Consider the following 21,820-nt stretch of genomic DNA (forward strand, 5'->3'; position numbering starts at 1 on the left):
AATTCCCCTGAAAAATCCTACAATTTAAAGCGCAGCCAAAATTTGCAACCTTCCGTCAAATGGTAAGCTTCTCTGGTGAATTTGATGTCTATTTGTATTCTTAGTATTACAATTTAAAATCATGAACCAGTAACTTTTTTTAACTTTTGTCTAAATGTAAGGAGTGATAACACAGACTCCCAAGCCAGAGGCTCACATAAAATAAGAATAAAATATGTAAACAAATACTAAATGACAAGAAAATAATCTAAACTAAAACTCATTTAAAGGATTCTTTCAGAGAATTTAGCTATAACTATCAATCCAAACGGTCAATATAATGAAAAATTCCTAGGAAACATTCACGTTAGGTTCTGAGAACATAGCGATTCAAGAGACTCACCTGTCATATGGAAAACAGACTTAAAGCCAAGACCAAAACGGCCAACTTTCATCGGGTCTTTGACTTTGATACTATCACACAACATACGTATGCCCTTCCAGTCATCTTTTGTAAATTGGGCGCTATTATATGCATAAAGTGCTGGGCCCTGATACATGAAAACAATCAGGAGTCACTTTACAAAACGAACAATTAATGAGTCAGGATGTGTTATTCCCAATTAGGAGACCAGTTTGTATTAGCCACGCAGATTTAGTTGAGTCTAATCTATATGGAGCTTTTAACAACAAATTAATTGTTGCTTAATACTGAAATAAGTAAATTCAAAGTTGATCGATTCAAGCCAACAAGCTATTTCTGACTGTAACAGTGAAAAGTAAAGGGAATGTAAAGCTTGCACATTGATAAACAAATTTACCTGAAATTGAGCAATACCCTGGTGATGAAGTTTGGCTGTGCCATAGCTGTGTTTGTCGTGGAGGAATTTTACATGACTCGCGTGTGCATCCTCTGCATTTTGGATGAGCTCCTGATACAACCAAATACATTTCAAGATGTAAATTACAGAAGACCAGAAAAGATATTAAGCACACAAATGAAAAGAATTGAAAACTCTTGTATGCATCATTGTTCTATATAAACACAGCATACAAAATTTTAAAATCAAAGTGTTAATATAAACAGTTATCTTCTTTACCCAATTGTGATATTTGACTTGAGGTCTGGCACTCCCCACTCGCTTAACCCTCACATAATACCAATTGAAAGGATCGATGTCTAAAAGTAACAATAACCCACCCCCCCTCCACCTTTCAGAGGACTGGTTGTGGTGGCCCTTTTTAACTCGTGAATTGCGCGCATGCGCAAGAGCGAGTGGTAGCTACGATGTGGGAAATGGCATACGTGCGCTCGCTCGCTCGCTCGCTCGATTGGTCGATTCCTGTAAACTTTTTTTCGATTTTACGCTTTGGAGTGCATTTGATAGTTTTTGGCGAACAAAAAACAAATGGAGACCTTTGTTGCTAAGAATAGTGGTGGGGTGACAAAGAAGCCAACGATAATCTTAAAAGGGTTTTTTTTTTTCGTTTTAGTTTCAACAAGCGGCGCCAGCGACTGGCAGGCATGCAAGGATTCACACTGAAATAACAGAACAACCTTCGTTTTTCATAAAATTGTAATTTACAATCCTTGAACTTGAAAACAATCCGAAGATTCATTGAAAATATCCTTTACTGCGAAGCGCTCGGAGTTTACAGATGTTCAAAAGCTTTTTCTGCTACGGCGTGAGATTGAGGACAGAATCGATCATTACGCTTCGTATCGTGTGTTGTTCCTGTGTGAAACAGAAGATGATGCCGGCGACTAACGAAATTACAAGTTAACACGAAAATCAAATAACACCTAAACAAACAATTTTAGCTACCGATTTTCAGTGAATTTTTAAAGAACAATTTTCTTTTAAGTTTCAAGACAATTTGAAGATTCAAAATACATATTACGTACTAAAATGCGAAAGTTATACACCACAAAATTGATAAATAGGCCTGAAATGAAATTCTATCTTGTTATTGATTCAGTACGTTGCCTAGCACGTGACTAAAATCTACCCAGGCGGAGATCCAAAATGACGGTGACAGTCTTGGCTTAGTTATATCACTCAAAACTCGTTCCCGTTTCTCTCATTTGATAAAGAGGGAATCATTAATGTTTTCATTAAGACAGTATTGCCTTGATTTTCTAATATTTACAATGAGAGACAGTAAATTTCACTTTTTACCCACATTTACTTCCGACCTTTTCTTTTGAACCAGAAACAGAAATGATATATGTTTAAAACACATGACATCATCCACCCTTGTCAAATGCAATAGCATGATCATTATATTTGTAATGCCTTCTTATCCCAACGTTACTTTGTTTCTTTGCTACATTAGCAAACACTGAACTACTGCTCGTACTCTAGATATGACAATCAACCACAAAATTCCCTAAACCAGATAACATTAAAAATAATCCAAAAAATCATGTGTCAATTCACGAGTTTGCTCACAGAGCACTTTGATTTCTTCATACCTTCAATATCTGTCCATCATCTGGGTACTGATCTAGGATGGTTCTTAATTGCTGGATCAAAGATGGCCTAATCAAATCAAATCCATCGTCATCATTGTTTGCTAATAAGAAAATGATATTGTCAGTGACTATCAAGAAAATTCCCTCATGATTTTCATTAATTCAATACTTAAAGAAAAAATTGCAGATGTCTAACCACTGGGATCTAAGCATCTAACTACTAGCATCTCCTTCATAGCATCACCATCATTTCTCGCATCTAGTCACTGATGTATTACTGTGTACCTAGACCACTCAGCACTAATCTTAACCCTGAAGTTGCTTTGTTGCAGTATCCTTTGCCAAAATGGAACATTGTTGTTATGTAATGCATGTATGCATGTATACATGCAATGATTTGTATAACCATATTAAGTTGCAGGTTCATATTTGTTACTCACAGTCACAATCTGTCTCTGTCTTTTGTCTAAGCATCTAACTTCTAGCATCTCCTACATAGCATCACCATGATGTCTCGCATCTAATCAACAATGTATTGCTACCTTCCTTGACCACTCAGCATTTAATTACTAACCCCGAAGTTGCTTTGTTTCAGTATCCTTTGTCAAAACAGAACATTGTGGTTATGTGTTGCATGTCTGCATGCATACATGCAATGATTTTAAATGACCCTATTAAGCTGCAGGTTCATATTCACTACTCACAGTCACAATTTGTCTTTGTCTGCAGTCAAACAGTTTCTCTCCTCTGTTAATGACTGTGGTTATACTCTATATCAAGTAAAATTACCAACTCTTGAAAATTTCTGCCCTGCATATTTAATCTACAGATAGCTTCCCCCTGTGGCATAGGTTCTGCTACGTGGTTTGCCTGATGCTTAACACTACCAGTCAGTGTTACTTGTCTATTTACACTGCCTACCAACTGTATAGCGTACTGAGGTTCTGCTTGTCTATTTCCTATTTGCTTGCATCTTTTCTGCCCTGCATATTTAATCTACACATAGCTTCCCCCTGTAGCATAAGTTCTGCTACGTTTGCCTGATGCTTAACACTACCTGTTAGTGTTGCTTGTCTATTTACACTGCCTACCAGTTTGAAATGCCGCCTCTTGTACCTGGGTAGCGTTAAATATTATCTATCTGCATTTATCTGACGTCTTCACCACCTGGTTAGCCAATGGTGGGGTATCCAATACGTGATGTTTAAAACTCTTACTGGCTTCTTTGTAGTTAGAGAAGTGACATTTCATGGAGCCAACTTCGCACGGAGGTTATTTCGTTTATGAAAGGTTTATATCTTACAGTACGTAACATTTCCTAGCGTTTTAACAAAGATAACATGTGGAAAACATGAAATCAAACTTGCTACTCACCCATTGTTAATGATACGATGGAATCCTTGGCTTCGTAAGAATGGCTTATCTAAAAAGTGTTTCAATAATTATAGTAGAAATTTATTAAAGTTAATTCCGGCTGAACTTCGCTGCTGTATATCATAAACTGATCTACATGGCAAATGCCGGTGAATGAGCTCTTTATGCGAAATTCAACCGCTGGTAAATGAGAATATTTCAAAACCCCTCTTACGTTCAAAATTGCAACATAGTGTATTTTGCCCATTTCTTGGTGAAATTCCTTGCGAATACTGCTGCTACATAACTGCATCGAGATTCAATATTGAAAGCATTTGGATGGTGTTGATGCTTCTACTGACGATAACTAAAATTACGCGTTGCAGCTCCATAATTGATGCTTATTTCGCAAACGGATGACTCAAACAAGGACTTTTGTTAGGTTAACTGACTTCACACCTTTGCAATTTCGCCTGAGCTTTTCTTATTATGTTATAAATTCAGATAATTTACTGAACTCTAGGGCTAGTTTTTACAAACCTCGTCGTCTTTTCCATGAAATCCATCTTTTGCCACAAATTCTTCGGCGAAATGAAGGTAAATTGTGTTAGAAACGATTCGTAAGAACAGAAAATTTTGTTTCCTAGAAATTCAGGAAGTTGGTTAAAAACGATATGTCACGTGGTTAGTCTCATTTTCTCGGAAAACCATTACACATACGTCATTGCTTATCTTTTCTGAATAAAAGCTAGTCCTCTCAAACAAACGAAAAATGCACACGAGGAAATTTATAGAGATGCTTTCATCTTTGGTTGATGGTCTTCCTTTCTGTTGTTGTTGTTGTTTCTTTTTTTGAAGGGTTAGATTTGATTTTCAGGACAAGTTTTTAGCATTATTTGATATTTAAGTATCTTTTTGTCTATAGTGGCGGATGCATCACTAAACTAGAACACGTCAATAACTCTCAAGATGGAAAGTGGCGACTTTCGTTACAGGTGAGTTTTTTCACCTCTCTTTAATTTTTCCATTTGTAGGTATTTTTCGAGGGTGTGCCCATATTTAGGAGACAGTTTGTATGGGAGTCAATATTAATAAAAACATTTATATTTCTTTCGGGATGGTTCGCTGTATTGGTACCGGACCGTCTGATTTCATTAGACATAGACATGACGCCGTCTACTTCATTGTGATCTATATCATTATGCGATGGAGAGTTGAACGAATATGAAAAAGTAAAACAAGAACGGGGGATATGTACACCGACGGATTGCAAGTAACTAGTACATGAAAAATTGATGCGACACTTTCAGAAAAGCACCGATAGTGACCAACAGATTGTGAACTGTTTATAATCTCTTGTTGTGACCAAATAGACTTCCGCTAAAATTCTAGGCCGATGAATTGTAATCCGCGGTCGATAGGTAAATCAGCATATCTTTAAGAGAATACCTATTCATTCATTTTTATCATGATTTATCAGTTCTATTCAACTTTTGCAGAAATTTTCCTTGCAAAGCTAATTTGAAAAGCGATCCTTCATCAGTTGTGTTAACCTTGTAAACTTAGCAATGAAAGGATGGATCACAAATTATGTGGAGCATCACTATCCGGTTTCTTTCTGGTTCATTTTCGACTTTCTTTGTTTAGATCGAAGTAAACATCATTTCCTATATGTTAAACCAAGGATGGCTTGATCAGAAACTTGAAAAGTTTATAAAACTAAAGTTTCTTGGATTTACTGAAAGGTCCTTCTATTTTGGTTTCGGATAACACTGGTTCGACCTAAAACTACTACCCGGATAACCACAATTGATTAATCCGATCTCAGGCTCCGGCTAAGATAGTCATAACATTTCTGTCGCTAAGATCTACTTTCTTCTAAAGCATTTGATGTGTAAATCAACTGGTGCTTCATACTGCGATTTCAAATACAGGTGAGTCACCGAGTAAAATATTCATACTTTCTCTCTTTGACAGCGATTAATTTGTCAGAATATTTTGACTCTTTTTTTAAGAAAACATGACAAGCTCATAATTTTGAAAGGCTATTTGCCTAACTAAGTCCTATCGCAAGGCCAATAAATAATTTCTTTAGAACTTATAAAAAGAAAGTAAAAGCCAAAAAAGCGGTTCCAGTTATGGAGAAACGATATAGTCTCTTTTTCATGTTCTTTAGTAAATTTTTTTCGGTGAAGTTCACCAGTGTGTTTACCTCAAAACTGGACCTTTATTCGGTTCTCTGACGGTCTCCGAGGGTTACGTTTAAGCATGTCGAATGTGGCAGGAATTCTTTCGTAGGCCACAGAGACTTTTTCCCGGAAACGAAACAAAAATCGGACAAACAACGACAAAACAGAAAGCGCATCGATGATAGAGCATTTTTGTATAAAATTTTTAGCATTATTTATTTACTAATTATTTTTAGTCTCTAATAGCGGATGCATCACTCAACTGAAACACGTATCAAGAAGTTTCAAGCTGGAAAGTGTCGAGTTTCGTTGAAGGGAAGTTTTTACTTTTGTAGATATTTTTTCTGGGTGTGCCAATATTTTGGAGACAGTTTGTACGGGAGTCAATGTTAATAAAAACATGTATATCTCTTTCGGGATTGTTCTCTGTGCTGGTAGCGGCCCGTCTGATCTCGTTAGAGATAGACATAACGCCTGCATTTCATTGTGATCTATATCATTTTGCGATGGAGAGTTAAACTAACATGCATAGGGTAACAGGGACGGGGAATATGTACACCAACAGATTGCAAGTAACTGGCACATGATAAATTGATGCGACACTGTTTCCGAAATGCGCCGAAAGTGACCGAGAGAATTTGAACTATTTCTAGTCTCTTGTTGTGACCTAACAGACTTCCTTTAAAATTCGAGGCCGATGTATTGTAATCAGCGGTCGATGAGTACATCAGAAAATCTTTAAGAAAATACCTATTCATTCATTTTAACCATGATTTATTAGTTCTGTTCAACTTTTACGGAAATTTTCCTTGCGAAGTCCAATCGCAAAGCCAATAAGTAATTTCTCGAGAACTTATAAAAAGAAGGAAAAACCCAAACAAAGCGGTTCCAGTTACGGAGAAAACTTTATAATATCCTTTCCATGTTCTTACGTAAATTTTATCCCGGAAGCTCACCAGTGTATATACCTCGAAAAGATGTACTGGACCCTTATTGGTTCCCCGAAGGTCTCCCAGCATTACGTTTAAGCATGTCGAATGAGGCAGAGAGAAAGCAAAATAAAAAACGGACAAACAACGACAAAACACATAGTGCATCGATGATAGAGCATTTTTTTACAAATTTTCCGAACCTAGCGAGTGATAAAGCGTCAATGATTCACCAAAGCATAATTGTATTGTAATCATTTTTCGGGAACATAATCCCATCTCCACTACGCCACCCCCAGTGGAGGGCTCCACGTATCAGCTCGAGTCGAGTTCTCGAAGAATAAATGAATCATAACTGGTTGATATAACAAACATTTGGCAACCTTAACAGAAAGTGAAATGAATATTTTAATTTTTTCAAGCGTAATAAATCACAATTACAACTTTTAACAAGCCAATCAAATTTGTGGATGATGTCAATAACAACCGAACACAATGAAAGGTGATGACGTCATACCCTTCCCAGAGTTCATATGACAGCGTAGAAATCTTTATTGAGGAAAGAACACTGGGGCCTCGAGTTATGATGCGTCCTTACAACCTTGTTTCGTGTGCTTTCGTGCTTTTATTGGTTTGTTTGATACAGATTTCCCTTGTACAACTATGTCTGGGAACTAAAGAAGCAGAAGGTGGGTCAAATTGTTGATGAAGTGATCGTCTGTTTGAATGTAGATTGTTCAGAGCCATATATAGGAATTCAATATCTCACACGTCCGATCACGGACCTCCGATGTATCTGAAACACGTAAAGCGATGTTCTTTGACACGTTATGAATCAAAGTTACGTGCGGTAGCTCTGAATCAGACAGAAACGACTTTAACAGGGGAATCGTTATGTACAGAATGTGTGTACACAACGATAAATTTAAGCCTTGAGGGGCGACTCGATTTTCACGTGATCTACAAAACTGAAATAAGTACGTACTCTGGCTTTCAATTCTTCTCTCATTTGATTTTTATCCCTATGGGTATTTCTGATAGCTTGATTATAGACAGATATTAAAATTCAAGTGTTAAAAAAACGCGAATAAGTTGTATACCAGCATTATAGGTCTTCAAGACCTGCGAAAATGTTACAGTTCTTTTTAGTATTATGCTGTTTTTTTCGTTGTATTTGTTTACTTTACACGAGATGTCGATATCAGGATGACACATTAGATAAGCAAGTCTTACTGTTGCTCGAGGAGAAGTATGCTCGTCGCAAACTGGTGACAGATTATGTCTTTTGCCCTTACAGAGGTTTTAACGTGAAACCAGATTTTATAGAACGAGATACAAATTAAGGTTATAAATTTGACTATCTTTTCAAGCTCTGTCTGTGTTTGGAATTTTATCAGAAACACCAACTATCTTGAGTTCAAGTTTGTCTCTAGATTAGGTATTTCAAGTGAAAAAAGCTCGATCATGGTTGAATTTTTTAGGGGACCCCAGATATAAATTAAAGTTATTGCACTGTCATGTTTACACTTAGCATTACTTGAGAATAATTATTTCCTAAGATGGCTTGTACAGTTAAAAGGACAAAAAAGGCATGTATCTAATGTATAGAGAATTATCATTGTGCCTGTAACAAATTGAATTGTTTGAATCTGGGATTATTTATGAAACATGCAGTCCTTTATGTAGGGTTTGTAAGTACTCATTACGTCTGTTGATGTATGTGGGAACAACCTGGGCTGATGTGATCCTCAGAATCAAGAAAGATTTGGTCACTGGTCAAATGTCACTATCTTAGATCACGGAAGCTTATTTTTGTGATGTTATTGTCTGAAATACTGAAATAGGGTTTATCAGTTTTCAAGGAAGTCCTGCTTGAACATGACATTCTTTCCAATCAATTAGCCAGTCAAAGTTTGCCAGATAAGATTCGTTAATACGGTAGCTGAAAAATGTTCTTAATATGTAGAAAAGGAAATTTTTCTGTTTTATGTTGAATTTGATTGGTTATCCTTAAAAAATACCTTTGTTTTGAGTGGTTCAAGCGAGACTACAATGAGGAAGTTGCATGCCTAGACAGGCAGATCTTTGGTTAGTTTGGATGATAACTTCCCTGATTTGATAGAGATCATTTAGAGTCTTCAATTTGTTGAAGAGGAAGTTTTTTGACCCCACGGCCATTGATCATGATGTCACAGACACTACTTTCCATGGAGGGGAGGGGATATCTGGGGGGGGGGAGGGCATACTCTCCTGGAAAATTGTGAACAAACTGAAGTACATGAGATAAGTATTCCTTTATTCTGAGCAAGAATTTCCAATGTAGGGAAGTGTTCAAAGCAAGTGCAAGGGAACAAGGAGCAAATTATGTTTAAAAGGTTGAGTTGTTTTATAGATATTATAAAGCAGCCGTTTGCTATCTAAAAATCAGCAGTTTAAATCAGAAACCCTAAATGTGAGAGAAATTACAGTTTCAGGGTGAGAGCCAAAGATTGAACTCATTTTTGTGTGTTTTATGCTCAATACATAAGATTTGAGAGTTCTGGATTGTATATTCTAAAAGTAATCACAATCTTTAAAATAATTTTTGTACTTTGTTATTACTCATTTACAGACAAGTGCCTTCAATACAGTAACAAGACCTGCAAAGATTGTATTGAACAGGATGGGGTGAGTGCTGTCTTCATATGTTCTGTTACATAATCATATTGACTCATGACTCAGCACTAGGTTAGGTAGCCATGATATTGGTCAAGTATTTTTCATTGCTATTCTAACATATGAATCACAACGAAATCAAAAGCCATGAAAACAAGAACTGGTGTCAAAAATAATGGGATCAATATTTACCTTTGATGAATAATCAACCTTGTAAAGAATGTAGTATTTAGCCAAAATAATTTTACCCTTGTGCTAATCAAGGAGGTAATCCTTAGAAGGCAAGAAAGACACTGTGGAGTTGATTGCAAATAGGACCCAAACTTAGTACTGATAATGTATTGTTCACTTGTGTAGGATTTAGCAGTGTGACTTTTCACAAAGTAATATTATGTAACTAACAGTATAAATATGCTCATTTGTCCATGTAATTTAAAATTTTTTTTCACATTCTTTATAAAGCATTGTTCTTTACTTAAACACACTAGATACACATTTCCTGGTCAGTAAGCTAGTTAGAAAACAGGAACTGCCTCATTTTGCCTGTATTTAGAGCCACTGTTAAGTATTTATCACAGTGGAGCTCTGCGATCTCAGACTTAACCCTTTAGCTCCCATGATTGACCAAGACAGAATTTCTCCTTATAATACCAATTTAATATCAAGCAGAGAAGTAATGAGAATATAGAAAAATATTAAGTTTTGCAGATTGTTTGTTCATCTAATACTAAATTCTCCAAACTTAAACTAAAGGAATTGTATGGCTGATAGTAAGGAGAATTACTAATGAGATCTTGTGTGAAAAAATAGGGTTGCATATGAAGGAAATGTACTGGAAAAGACTTTTTTAACAGTTACTAATTGTTAGGGAGAAGATTTAATAGTTAATCTTTAAAAGTTATAGACAAGGCAGTGGTTGACAGAAGTATACGGACAATTGCAGTAAAATATTATTTCTGCCCTTATAAGGCCAGGTATACTTCTGATCATACAGCTTGTGCTTGAAGAGAACAAAATGGCTGCCCAGTCATGATAATCACAGCAAATTAGTCCAAAACTTGTTTGAAAAACATTTATCTCCTTATCTTACATTAAATTCTTCTTGGACTTTAGTGTGCATTTTGTGAGGGGAGTAGCAAGTGTGTGAAATTTGATTCTGTAAAAAGCATAATGAATAAAGCTTGTGGAAGCCAGGATTGGAAATACAAGCAATGTGTGGGTGAGTAAATTTGTTTGTTCAAGGTGGCCTGTCTTTGTAAAGGAAATTACTTCTTCCCTTTTAGATGTACAGTGCACAGTTTTGTTTCTTAATATTTAAGTCAAAGTTTGATAGCCTTACTGTAAGTACAATTTCTAAGTTGTATAGTGAATGTACAGTAGATTGATTGAGGATTTTACTGGTTGGTGAGAGAATGGCCAGTTCTGTGCTAGATAAATCAACCATCATATATGTAATTCGTTTGTAATTTGGTAGAAAGATGCTATTAAGTTCAATAAGCTTTTTAGCTTGTAGAGGAATTTATTTCAGGGTGTTTCCCCTATTATTCTAAAGATTATTTTACTTTTAACAAGAAGTTTCACTTGTGTGTTGTTTACTAAACAACATGATCTGCATCATTTACTTGCTGTCAAAATGGAATTTTGGAAGGAATATTTTTATTATGTACAGTGGATGTATTTTTTCCAATAATTTTTCTACTGGATGATGTATTGTGTAAACATTGATTTGATGTAATTTTGTGCTCAGGGTTCTTATTGATAGCAGATTGCTTTCACCCATATGGAAATGACCACTCTGAGCCTTAACCCTTTGATCCCTAAGAGTGATTAACATTTTATTTCTCCCTACTATATCACCCCTGAATCACACATTAAAGTCAGGAGAATGAAGTAAATGATCTCCGACAGATGAAGCTCTTGATTGTTGAAAAAATTCTCCTTATCAGCACCTTAGGAAATGTCTAAAGAACAGTATGGAGAATATACATACAGATGTTAGGGAGAAAAGGGTTACTAGTAACCCTTTTAAGCCCCAACATCTGTATCTATATTCTCCATACTCATCTCTGTACATTTCTCTTGGTATGGACAAGGAGAATTTGTTTTGAAATCAAAGCTCCTAAAGTTGGCAATAATTTTCTTCATTCTCTTGATTTTAATGAATAATTCAGCAGCATTACTGCAAGGAAAAAGGAGATGATGGTCACTCTCAGGCTTGAAAGATTAAAATAAAAAAAAGTTATCTATTCTGTTCTGAACATACCTACTGGGGATTTAACTTGCATTTTCTGTTTATTTTTTTTAAGTATCTGGCAAAGTCCTGATCATTGCCATTCCAGTGGCAGGGTTTGTGGTACTGGTCGCATTAGGATGTTGTATCTACTGTTGCTGTTGCCGCAAGAAGAAGCTAAGAGGGTATGACAGTAAATCACATGATACATATAGTAATGATGATAAAGATTTTGATTTCTGTCCCAACTTATGGGCTACTGTGTGTAACTTTACTTCTACATCTTGGATTGCATTGCAAATGTACATAGAAGACTTACTGTTTTGCAATGTTTCTCCTTAGACCTGGCAAAGAAGAAGCAAAGTGGCGTCGTCAGAGGGAGGAAATAGAGATTAAACACAAAGAAAGGTTTGCATGGTTATAACTTTAGGTTTCAATTTATGTTATTGTAACTGACAGGAGCTGTAGACACTGAGTGTCTAAAAATCAAAACATCTGCATTTGAGTACTGGTTATGTCAACTAAGTTTCCTCCAGTAGTTTTACTTAATTTTGGCTTTTCTTCTCTGCTTGAAGGCGTGAAGAGAGAAAGAAGAAGCATGATGAAATCAGGAAGAAATATGGTAAATGAGGAATTCTAATTGAAATTTTACAATCTTAATATACAGTACTTTTGTGTATGCAATACTGAAAGTATTTCAGTTTCAAGATGGATGGTAAATTTCTTTATTAATGGTCAGATCAAGAGGATGGTAAGGTTTAAGATTTCCATTAGACAGGCTTGGGTGCTTCGTGTCAAATTGACACAATTACTGGTAAGAAAATTTTCCAAAAACCACTCTCAATAAAGACCCTTATGTTGTTCATTGTTCTTGTTTGGAGAGCAAAGTGTGCTTGCTCTGAAAAAAACCTTGGTCCAAAGTGGTGAGCAAGAATTTGATTGTAAAATGAAGGAAAATCATCCCAACGAGATGAAAGAGTAAGAAACTTAGAAGTAGAAACTTTGAAGTCAATATGAAATTACACAAACAGTGCTCTGAATTTTTCTTTTTTTTGCAGCTGTTCATTTGGCTATGAGATGTTTAAAAAGCTTGTCATGCCATCGATTTTTACAAATTTGGAATTTTTATTTTTTATGAATGATAAAGGGAAGGGGGGTGGGTGGGGTTGCTTTGAAAAAGAGAGGCATGGTCTGCTCACTGTGGGGAAAGGTTCTATGAATTTCTCTAAAATAACAAAACTTTAATGTTTAAAAACTTAACTTAAGAACTACCAGGAAGAGTTAGTTTTCAAACCTAGTTCGCATTTCTGTCTGCAGGTTAGTGAATCTGGACTGAGTATAAGTTGTTTAATTTTCAGGTCTCTACAGAAAAGATGCGGACTCAGAAGATGTGGAAGATGGCCGCTATCACCGATTTGACAATGCAGCTGTGGCATAAATATAATCCTTGCCTTCTCCTTTTGCTCTTGTAAAATAGTAGAGTAGTGGTATAATGTGGGTTTTTTTTATTTGGGTGCAATTATTAATTTTGAAGTTAAGTATAATGCAAGAATTTGTATGCATTGTTGCAAAGCAAAATATGAATTCAGAATTACTGCTTGTAACATTTAAATTTAAGTTGATAGTCCCTCAAAACTTGATCCTCAGTCTTTAATTCTCGATAGGGGATTCCCTAAAGTTGCTATGCATGAGGCTTGAATATTATTTCAAGATGTTTGAGTCAAGTGTAGAGGTTTTTTTAGAGTTTTAAGGCAAGAAAACAAAATTAGTTTAGCATGATTAATTTTTCAGACAACCTAAAGCTTCCTACGTTTTTTCCAGTTTCGCAGTATAGGTTATGCATGAGTCAAGACTGTCAACTTACATTTGAGGGGAATGTAGTTAGAAATAATTTTCTAGGTTCTTAAGAATTTATATCAGTTAGATGATGAACTTTCCCTGTTTAGTTTACAGTGTAAAAGAAAAAAGACATCCTTTTCATTTTACACAAGCTTTGTCACTTGTAATTATTACTATGTGGTGTTTTAAACTGATTAAATTGATTATAATTAAGAATTGATATTATTTTTACAGTAACCCTATTATGTAGATAATACTTAAGCTGGGTAGATTACTTATGTGACAGAAAGCATCCAACTAACTAATGCCCTGAGTGCTGAATATATATTTTACATGCAAGTAGCTGCTTTTTTGGATGAGAATAATAGGGATGCCTTTATGGAGTAGTGATTCTCCTACTAGAAAGAAAGAAAAAAACCTGTTTGAGATGTAATCTTTTCCAGGGGACAGGAGTATTTTAAGCTCAACTTTACACATCTACTTATCACCCTATTGCTAATAAAAGTGGTCAACAACCACCTTCTCTCTCGTTTATTTCAAACATTTTTTAGGTTAAAGTAAATGGCACAGCACATAAAAAAGAATGTAGTTTGCTTGCTAGTATTTATTTCCTTCAAAAGCTCATTTTCCTCAGTTTTATATATCATAAATAATTTTCTTATTTTGTTGCAATTCCGTTTTTGTGAGACTTGTTTCGTACAACAACGCATTCAGCCTTTTAAGGAGATTTTGCACCTCAGTTCCATCCTTTCATTTGATAGGGCCGAAGGTATCATATTTCACAGCTTACTTGCATTACAAACTTAGCGCCCTCTTGGACATAAGTCGCTGATTCAAACAGTAAAATCTGCTCTTTTCAAAGAAAAAAATTTTTCCTCATCACAATAACATAGTGGCTTTGCTTCTTATGATATAGGAGGCAGTAGACATAAAAATTGGACTCTAATGTCTACAATAAAAAAATAGGATACTAGTGTCCAGAACCATTATTGCCTTTTTTAAAAAATTTGTGATCAGTCTCCAATATCCAAAATCTGGCACCAGTCTCCAAAATCCAAGGACAGTCTTAAGTGTCCAAAATTAAAAGTCAACCACCAATTTCCGAAATCCAAAATTTGCCTCTAGTGTCCAAAGTAAAAAAATCGGTTATTGGTGTCTAAAATATGCCACTACTGTCTAAAATCCATATTCAGCCATAAGTGTACGAATCAAAAATCGGACCCTAGTTGCTGACTGAGACTGACACTGTCTAAAATCCATTTAGTGTTCAAAATCAAATTTCATCCAAATCTCGTAGTCCTGGCCCCAGAGCCTGCCTTAATTTTGTTGCGGGATATTTTTTGCATCAAGTTACATTTTAACTTGAAAATATCGTCGAACGTTATGAATAAGAAAATAAGATATTTTCAGCTCCTCGATTTATGAAAAAATACCTACGAGCGTCTGGTTGTCTGGATACCAATGCGGACCTATTTGAGCCTGCGATAGAAGCTTCCTTAGCAACCGCATGTTGACGACCAGACGGTTCAAGTTCCAGAACAAGGCTATCATTACAAATTAGATTCTTTATCAATATCTGAAACTTCTACCAAATCATTCACAACAGTCGACTTAAAAGATGTGCATCTGAAGATTCAAAAAGACTATATTTGGCTTTGCTAGGATGGCTACGGCGGTGAATACTTCCTTACCCCGGCCGCCATTCGGCACATTTCGTCTCCATCTCTCTGAAGACCCTATCGCCTTGGAACAACGATTTAGACGCCAACAGGCATCCGGAAAATTTCCAGCAACGTTCTCCACTTACGATGTAGCTTCATTTCAAGAGAAAGACGAAGCATTTTTTCGTAAATTCGCGGAGAAGGGCGAGCGTCGCGCCGACGCACCGAGGCGAAGCGATACTCCAGTTGTCGATCCAACAAGTGGTTTCACTTCAGTCGGTGCCGACGCGGAAGATGGAAATTATCAGCAAATAGATCCTCTTGTGAACAAAGATCATAGACCACAGTCCGCCATGCCTTACGGACGACCGATTGTCTCCCCTATTCCGGACTTGAGGTCGCAGAACGCTCCATGGGAGGCGAAAAGCAGGGGTACGCAAGTTTATTGTGCGCGTTCAAGTACTTCAAACAATTGTTCTAATAATGTTCACGACTTTGTCACTCTTCGAAGACGAGATAATACTCTCTAGTTTGAGAAGAAATCATTTTCAAAATGCATGAATAACACTGCATAGTCTCTTATGATTTATGTAATTTCATTGACGCCAAGTACTAAGTAAAGATTGGAGTATCAACATAATTTACCAACTTTTAGCATATAACGTTAATAGTACGTGACAGACTGTCACGGATGAAGAAGCCAACTCTTTCTTCGTGCGTTACGCTTGGAGAACTTTTCAACTTAAAGTTAGCGCTCAAAACGCTTGGAAATATACATTGATACTTTTTACGGTTTCTATGAAGGATTAAATTGATTCGAGGTATAAGAGCTTAAGATTGTGCTGACTGGGACTTTTATTCATCACTTTTTTTGGCAGAATTAGAGCGGCTTCTGCAGCAACCCAGCCAATTTCCCGGATCGAAAGAAGCAAAGGAAATCTCCCAAAAGGTATGGATCATAGTGAGTTGCTATTTTTTAAAGGAGAGATGTGCGTTCATACCACATGTCAGTAACCAAGGATGATTGGAGCTGAGTCGAGACTAAATCTTATATCCCTGAGAAGTCTTTTTGTTACCCCTGTGAACTTCAAGGGGAAATACCCACCCCCTCCCCTTTGGATGGCCAGATTCCAACACCCCAAAATTTTGTACATTGCAACTTTTAAATTTGCATCTTAGAGGGCCTTGTGCCTAGTGATGCCTTCCATTCTGGTGTGGCATTAAAAATGAATGAATTGTCCCTAGATAATGTCAAATTGCTCAGATAACTCAGGTGAACACTTTGAGTTGATTCTGACTGGTCAACCAGTCATAAGCATAGAGTCACTCTTACTAGCAAAAAGAAGAAATAAAAAAGAAGTGGCAAATTTGTCCTGAACTTTTTAGGTTCCAGCCAGTGAACTATTAAAGAACAAAGAATGGAGGGATGCAGTGGCAACAAGATCATTCTACACATCAGAAACTCAAAAGTATGTAGCTGTTAAATTGACTGTTACAATGAGCAGTGATGTATGAATGAATTCACAATTGTTGATTCAGTATCTTATTTAAATTAAAAGAAAAATTAAAGCAGGTTCTTTTACACTGTGTATGCAGTCCACCTTAATGGTATCAATAACAGCTTCTATTGCATTGAAAGGGTTTGTGTAATCTTAGTGCATCAGTTGTACATGACCAAAATAAATATGAAATTGTTTATCCTGGTCATAAAGGTTTTCCTCCTCCTTTATTACCCAGCCAATACAATAATAGATCAAAAAGGCCATTGAAAAAATTACTATAATTGCATTGACTTATTATAATTACTGGTATAATGTGATAGAGAAAAAAACTATTTTTCAATAATGACATTACCATTTTTGATAACATGCTATATGTTTTATGTCACTTTTTTTTCATTATTCTCTCCCTTTAACTGCCATTTTCATCATTTATTGAAAGGTTATACAGTGGAGTAGATTGGAGTTCAAGAATAGCTCCATCTGTCCCACCACCAATCACCACAGTTGAACCGCAGCCAGACATGGTATCATACAGATTCAATTCAAAAAGATATGCACCAAAATCAGAACTTTGGCAGGTATACAATTTTTCAGTTTGCTATAATTATTGAAAGATTCAGTTTAATTCAGACTCAAATGAAATGGTCCTCACTGCTGGAGGTAATCCCAGGAATGGCTTCATTCTATAGGCTCAAGAATTTGCAAATCAAGTTTTAAGTAGATGGAGATTGTCAACGTACCTATATTTCTGAGTAGGTGCAGTGAGCACTTATGTGTTTCTGTTGCCAATCAGGTTACCCCTAATAATTTATCATCTTCCTCTGAAAGTTTGTTAGCAGCTATTGAATTACTCCTTGGGTTGGGAACTACTTGTTGCCACTAGCCAAGGAGAGTACATTCATGTGCCGACCTATCAAAGTGAATGACCTTGACTCTGGGATAGGGGAAGGTTATTGAAAGCCAGTGATTAAGGATGAGTGACATAAACAGCTCACTATTGATATGAATGCTTTGAACAGCTAGTGTTTGAAGGAAGTTTGATCTCCTACAGACCAAAGTATTGAATTACAAAGGAACCATTTGTTAAATAAATGTTACTGTTAAGTGTTGTTAATTTAATGACCCACTGGTCTCTAGTTAATTTTATTTGTGTGACTGTATTTTTCTGTTTCACTTTGGTATCTTCAGCAAATTGGTAGCAGACCACACAGCTGGGATTTTGTTCAGTCACGTAATGGACACCATGTACAAGGACCCATAGATTTGTAAGTCATTGAAGAGCTGTTTGCAGGGTTGCCATTAATATTATGGGGATAGTGCCAGTTAGTGCGTACAAAGAATTAAGCAATTGTAACATGTAGCTTATTTTTTGTGATCAGATTTGCCAGTTCTGAGTGAGTAACCCTAGTTATAGTAGTTGCAGTGTAATTAATATCCTCTGTTGATAAAAGTGTGCTGATCTATGGAATTCACAATAGGACTCGATCCACATTCCCTCGATCCACTCCCTTTCCCTTCCATCCCTACCCCCACCACCAACCCCACCCTACCCCCACTGCCAACCCCTCCCCTCTCCTATGCAGACTTGAGTCTCTTATTTTTCTTTGAATAGATAAAAGAGGATTCTGAAACTGTACAGTTCAGAAGTAATTAACCAAATAATCCCAGCTCCATCTGTCCCACCACCAATCACCACAGTTGAACTGCAGCCAGACATGGTATCATACAGATTCAATTCAAAAAGATATGCGCAACATTTTCCATGATTTTCATATGGTCTTTGTTTAGAGTGGTTGTAACCAAATGCTTTATGAAGCAGATGCTGGGTCAAATAACCACAAGCTTTGTAATTTACTCCATTTTTGGCTTTTTTGAAAATTTTCTTGTTTCAAAATTATTTTGTTAATAAAAATAAATTGCACTAATAAAGACAGATCAGAGAACCATTAGGTATGTGTACAGTAAAATATACTTAAACAAACTGAAATAAATTGATAACAGCTTTTGACTCAGTTGACATTTTTGTCATTCAATATCCAGCTGCAGCCCAAGCAAAAAGACAGGACATATACCAGGATACAGGTTTGTTGTCACTAGTTTATTTTTATAGTATTCCTATAGAACTTTACCTATTAATGTGCCCTTCATCACTGGGGCCTGCTGTAAAGGTCTGATTACTTCTAACCCTTAAACTACCAAGATCTTATTGTTAATCCTCCCCCTTTCTGCTAAACATTTCGTTGTAAGTAAGTTGTGAGAATTTGGTGTTAGATCAAGATAACAACTTTTACCTGATTACTTTAAGTATTCTCATTTCCAGTCTGTTGGACAACGTATGGTTATTCTAGGAAGAAGTAACGTGTCGATCACTTCTGGGAGCTAAAGGGATAAATATGTTTGGTTCTTTGCAGTGGCCACACTCCTGGATTTGGTGACAGAGACCATCCAAGGAAGACGTACACACCAATTGCTGTGGTGCGTACTTCGCAACCAAGATACACAGACACCGCTAGGTATTATGAAAAAAATTACTTGTCAGTGCAATGAGAAATCAGATATTCAAGCAGCCAGAAGAAATAGGAAGGAGTTTTAGATAACATGGAGTTTATGTTGGTTGACAATTAATGAATGAAAAACGCACATCAAGAGACATACACTGTAACTTTTAGCGGGAGTGAGCACCTGGGAGCTTGAGTGAGAGAGGTCAATTCTTCTATACCTGTTCAAAAAAACTAAATTGCCTTCTCCATCATAATTGCTGCCAGGGTTGAAAGGTGTATGTAACTTCTTGAGAGCCTTAAAAGTAATTAGTTAAAAAAATTATTTGACAAAAAGACTTGAAAAGGGGCATTCTTAGAACGTTTCTTGACTTAGCCCCCTTGAATTTTCCCATTGGAGGAGTGGGTTATTGCAGTTTTTTATGGTTCTAAACGCCGATCGCTTGAAAAACTGTGGGAGACGCTTGTAGGCAAGCTTTTCTTCTGATGGGAAACTTTTCTATTTTTACTTAAAAATGAATTTGTGGTTCTGAGTAGTATCGAGGTTTCAAATGAAATATTAACCCGTAAATGTTATGATACGTGCTCCAAGGCTAACTGATATTTATTTGGATTGTTCAAGGCGTGGCAATATTCCCGGCTACTCTGGTTGTGTGCTGTTTTCATCGCATCATCCTACGCACAGCAAAGAACCGGACCCAAAGGCTACAACCACAGCTAGAATTCACAGGTATGTTTTGCGATCGATTGTGTTATTGTTCTTCAAATGCTATGATTGCCTTTAGGCTGCAGTATTCGTTAAGTTTTGTTCAAACACCCTCTCACCTAAAAAGCAACTCAAGAAGATATTTGATCTTTTTTCTTATTTTCTTGCAGAGCACTCAAAGTTCCAACAAAAGTTCAGTTGTCACCGTTTAGACACAAAGGACCGATGTCCAAAATGGTGACTTTAACCCGACCCTTCAATCCATTTAACCAAGTTTAGGACATGTGATAAGTTTGATATCCAAAAGAAAAAATGCTTGTGTAGTGTGTGCTTGACAATTAGGTCTAAGTTTGGGAAGATTTTAACCTTTCGTGAGCTCTCAAGTAATTTTTACGATGCCACGGTGACGCTGCAGTTCCAGTTCGCACCTGTTCACAGAACTATGTTTCCGGTTGGTGAAGCAACTCTAGAATTCTAATACAAACCTTGCCTTATGGTTGGCACCGAGTTAGGGATACAAACCTCCAAGATGCGTGTATAACCACAAAAAATAGAGAATCAGCTTTACTAAAGCAAACCGTCGCCCAATTGCCATCAGCTTTGATAGTTTAACTTTTAACTGATAGAAACCAGAAATGAAAGTGATACGGGATTTCACTGGATTTGCTTCACCTGCTCACTCAAGTATAAAAATTTTAAATTGAGTTTCGATAGCTATCCAGGTTTACTTGTTTCTGCTTTACCTCGCTCTGTGATTTTTCTAGAAAACTCGCGCCATCCTCTCAAACAAAGAGATACGAAACGAATACTTATCGTGGCTTGGCCGCCCGCGTTTTCCCGCGCTTTAGGCAGTTTGCTTGTTTTTACTTGGGTTCTCATTGGCAAACGATGATGTTTTCCATTGATATGATTGGCCGTTGTGATTACTTTGGTGTTGGTTTTACGACAACTCAATCTGGCTCTATGGAGTAACAGAACTAGTGTGGTCAGGAAATTATTGAAGTAACTTATTTTTTTAAAGATGGTTTTTACCATATTAAACAGGTGACTAAATGAAAATTCAAATTTTACAAAATGACTCTCTACCGTGAAAAGTATTGTGAAATCTATTTTTGTTGTTTTATTTCTGTCGTCTTATTTGCTTTTCTGTGGTATGATGGTTTGTTTGTTTCCTATTTGTACATAAAATTTACTTTCTTGAAAAGTCAAATTTCTCTGTTCATTCAGTGAGCTTCACTGCGATGTCAAGCAATCTCCACGATGGCTTGAAAATGGGTATCGTGTATGTATGGTGAACACAAAGAGAAAAAAAGTTGAGAAACGAGGCAACTGTGTGAAAATTCATAAATGAAGACAAAATCTGGTCTTACTGCATCTTTTCCTTTATTTTTAGTCTTTGTGCATGTTGCATTTGTAAATAGCACCAACAGTCTTTGAAACCATTATTTATTAAATTAAGCTGTAAAGACTGTTATTGTGATAAAATATTTGAAACACTAGAAAGTTGCCTTCTCTGTGTGTCGTGAACATTTTTAATGACTTGTAAAACACTTTCGCAAAACGAAGCGCACCAACTAAAGAAGAAGAAACTAAGCAATCTCTCTGTAAGGTTGAGCACAAAAGTGCATTCAGTACTGACGTCCCTATCTGCATTTACACTTGAGCAAATGTAATAGGACAGTTACAAGACAGAGTTACAGGGATAGAAGTAGTATCTCATGGAGCCGTCGTTTGGTCCTCGTCACGCAACGCGATCTCGAGTTCTACAATGCGACTCATCCCAGGTCATTAAACCGAAGGAAA

General features: G+C 36.4%; 3 protein-coding genes across 5 annotated transcripts in view; 2 read left to right on the forward strand and 1 right to left on the reverse strand.

Moving 5' to 3' along the window:
* Positions 1 to 4,458, reverse strand: part of LOC131771362 (sacsin-like) — a 23,150-nt gene extending 18,692 nt beyond the window's left edge. For 2 of the 3 annotated variants that reach the window (XM_066172984.1, XM_066172983.1), the window contains exons 1-4: positions 2,652 to 2,772; positions 2,456 to 2,556; positions 801 to 911; positions 383 to 530 (exon numbers count right to left, since the gene is read on the reverse strand). In XM_066172984.1, coding sequence (XP_066029081.1) covers positions 383 to 530; positions 801 to 911; positions 2,456 to 2,556; positions 2,652 to 2,691 — 400 coding nt within the window. In that variant the 5' untranslated portion in view covers positions 2,692 to 2,772. Of the gene's footprint in view, positions 1 to 382; positions 531 to 800; positions 912 to 2,455; positions 2,557 to 2,651; positions 2,773 to 3,829; positions 3,879 to 4,348 lie in introns of those variants that run through there. The other variant, XM_066172985.1, reaches the window with a different exon arrangement.
* A 2,958-nt stretch (positions 4,459 to 7,416) lies between these two features.
* Positions 7,417 to 14,165, forward strand: LOC131771340 (pituitary tumor-transforming gene 1 protein-interacting protein). Its single transcript, XM_059087116.2, has 7 exons — positions 7,417 to 7,615; positions 9,538 to 9,593; positions 10,695 to 10,800; positions 11,888 to 11,996; positions 12,154 to 12,219; positions 12,387 to 12,433; positions 13,170 to 14,165. The coding sequence occupies exons 1-7, from the start codon at positions 7,432 to 7,434 to the stop codon at positions 13,247 to 13,249; spliced, it is 648 nt and encodes a 215-aa protein (XP_058943099.2). The 5' UTR covers positions 7,417 to 7,431; the 3' UTR covers positions 13,250 to 14,165.
* Positions 14,166 to 15,168: 1,003 nt separating this feature from the next.
* On the forward strand, positions 15,169 to 21,508 carry LOC131771338 (protein SPMIP7). The gene is made up of 9 exons (XM_059087114.2): positions 15,169 to 15,743; positions 16,190 to 16,260; positions 16,698 to 16,780; positions 17,253 to 17,391; positions 18,002 to 18,078; positions 18,854 to 18,895; positions 19,225 to 19,326; positions 19,934 to 20,041; positions 20,188 to 21,508. The coding sequence occupies exons 1-9, from the start codon at positions 15,314 to 15,316 to the stop codon at positions 20,294 to 20,296; spliced, it is 1,161 nt and encodes a 386-aa protein (XP_058943097.2). The 5' UTR covers positions 15,169 to 15,313; the 3' UTR covers positions 20,297 to 21,508.
* Positions 21,509 to 21,820: the final 312 nt, after the last annotated feature.

This window comes from Pocillopora verrucosa, chromosome 10 (genome assembly GCF_036669915.1).
Source record: "Pocillopora verrucosa isolate sample1 chromosome 10, ASM3666991v2, whole genome shotgun sequence".
In the NCBI taxonomy this organism is placed as follows: Eukaryota; Metazoa; Cnidaria; class Anthozoa; order Scleractinia; family Pocilloporidae; genus Pocillopora; species Pocillopora verrucosa.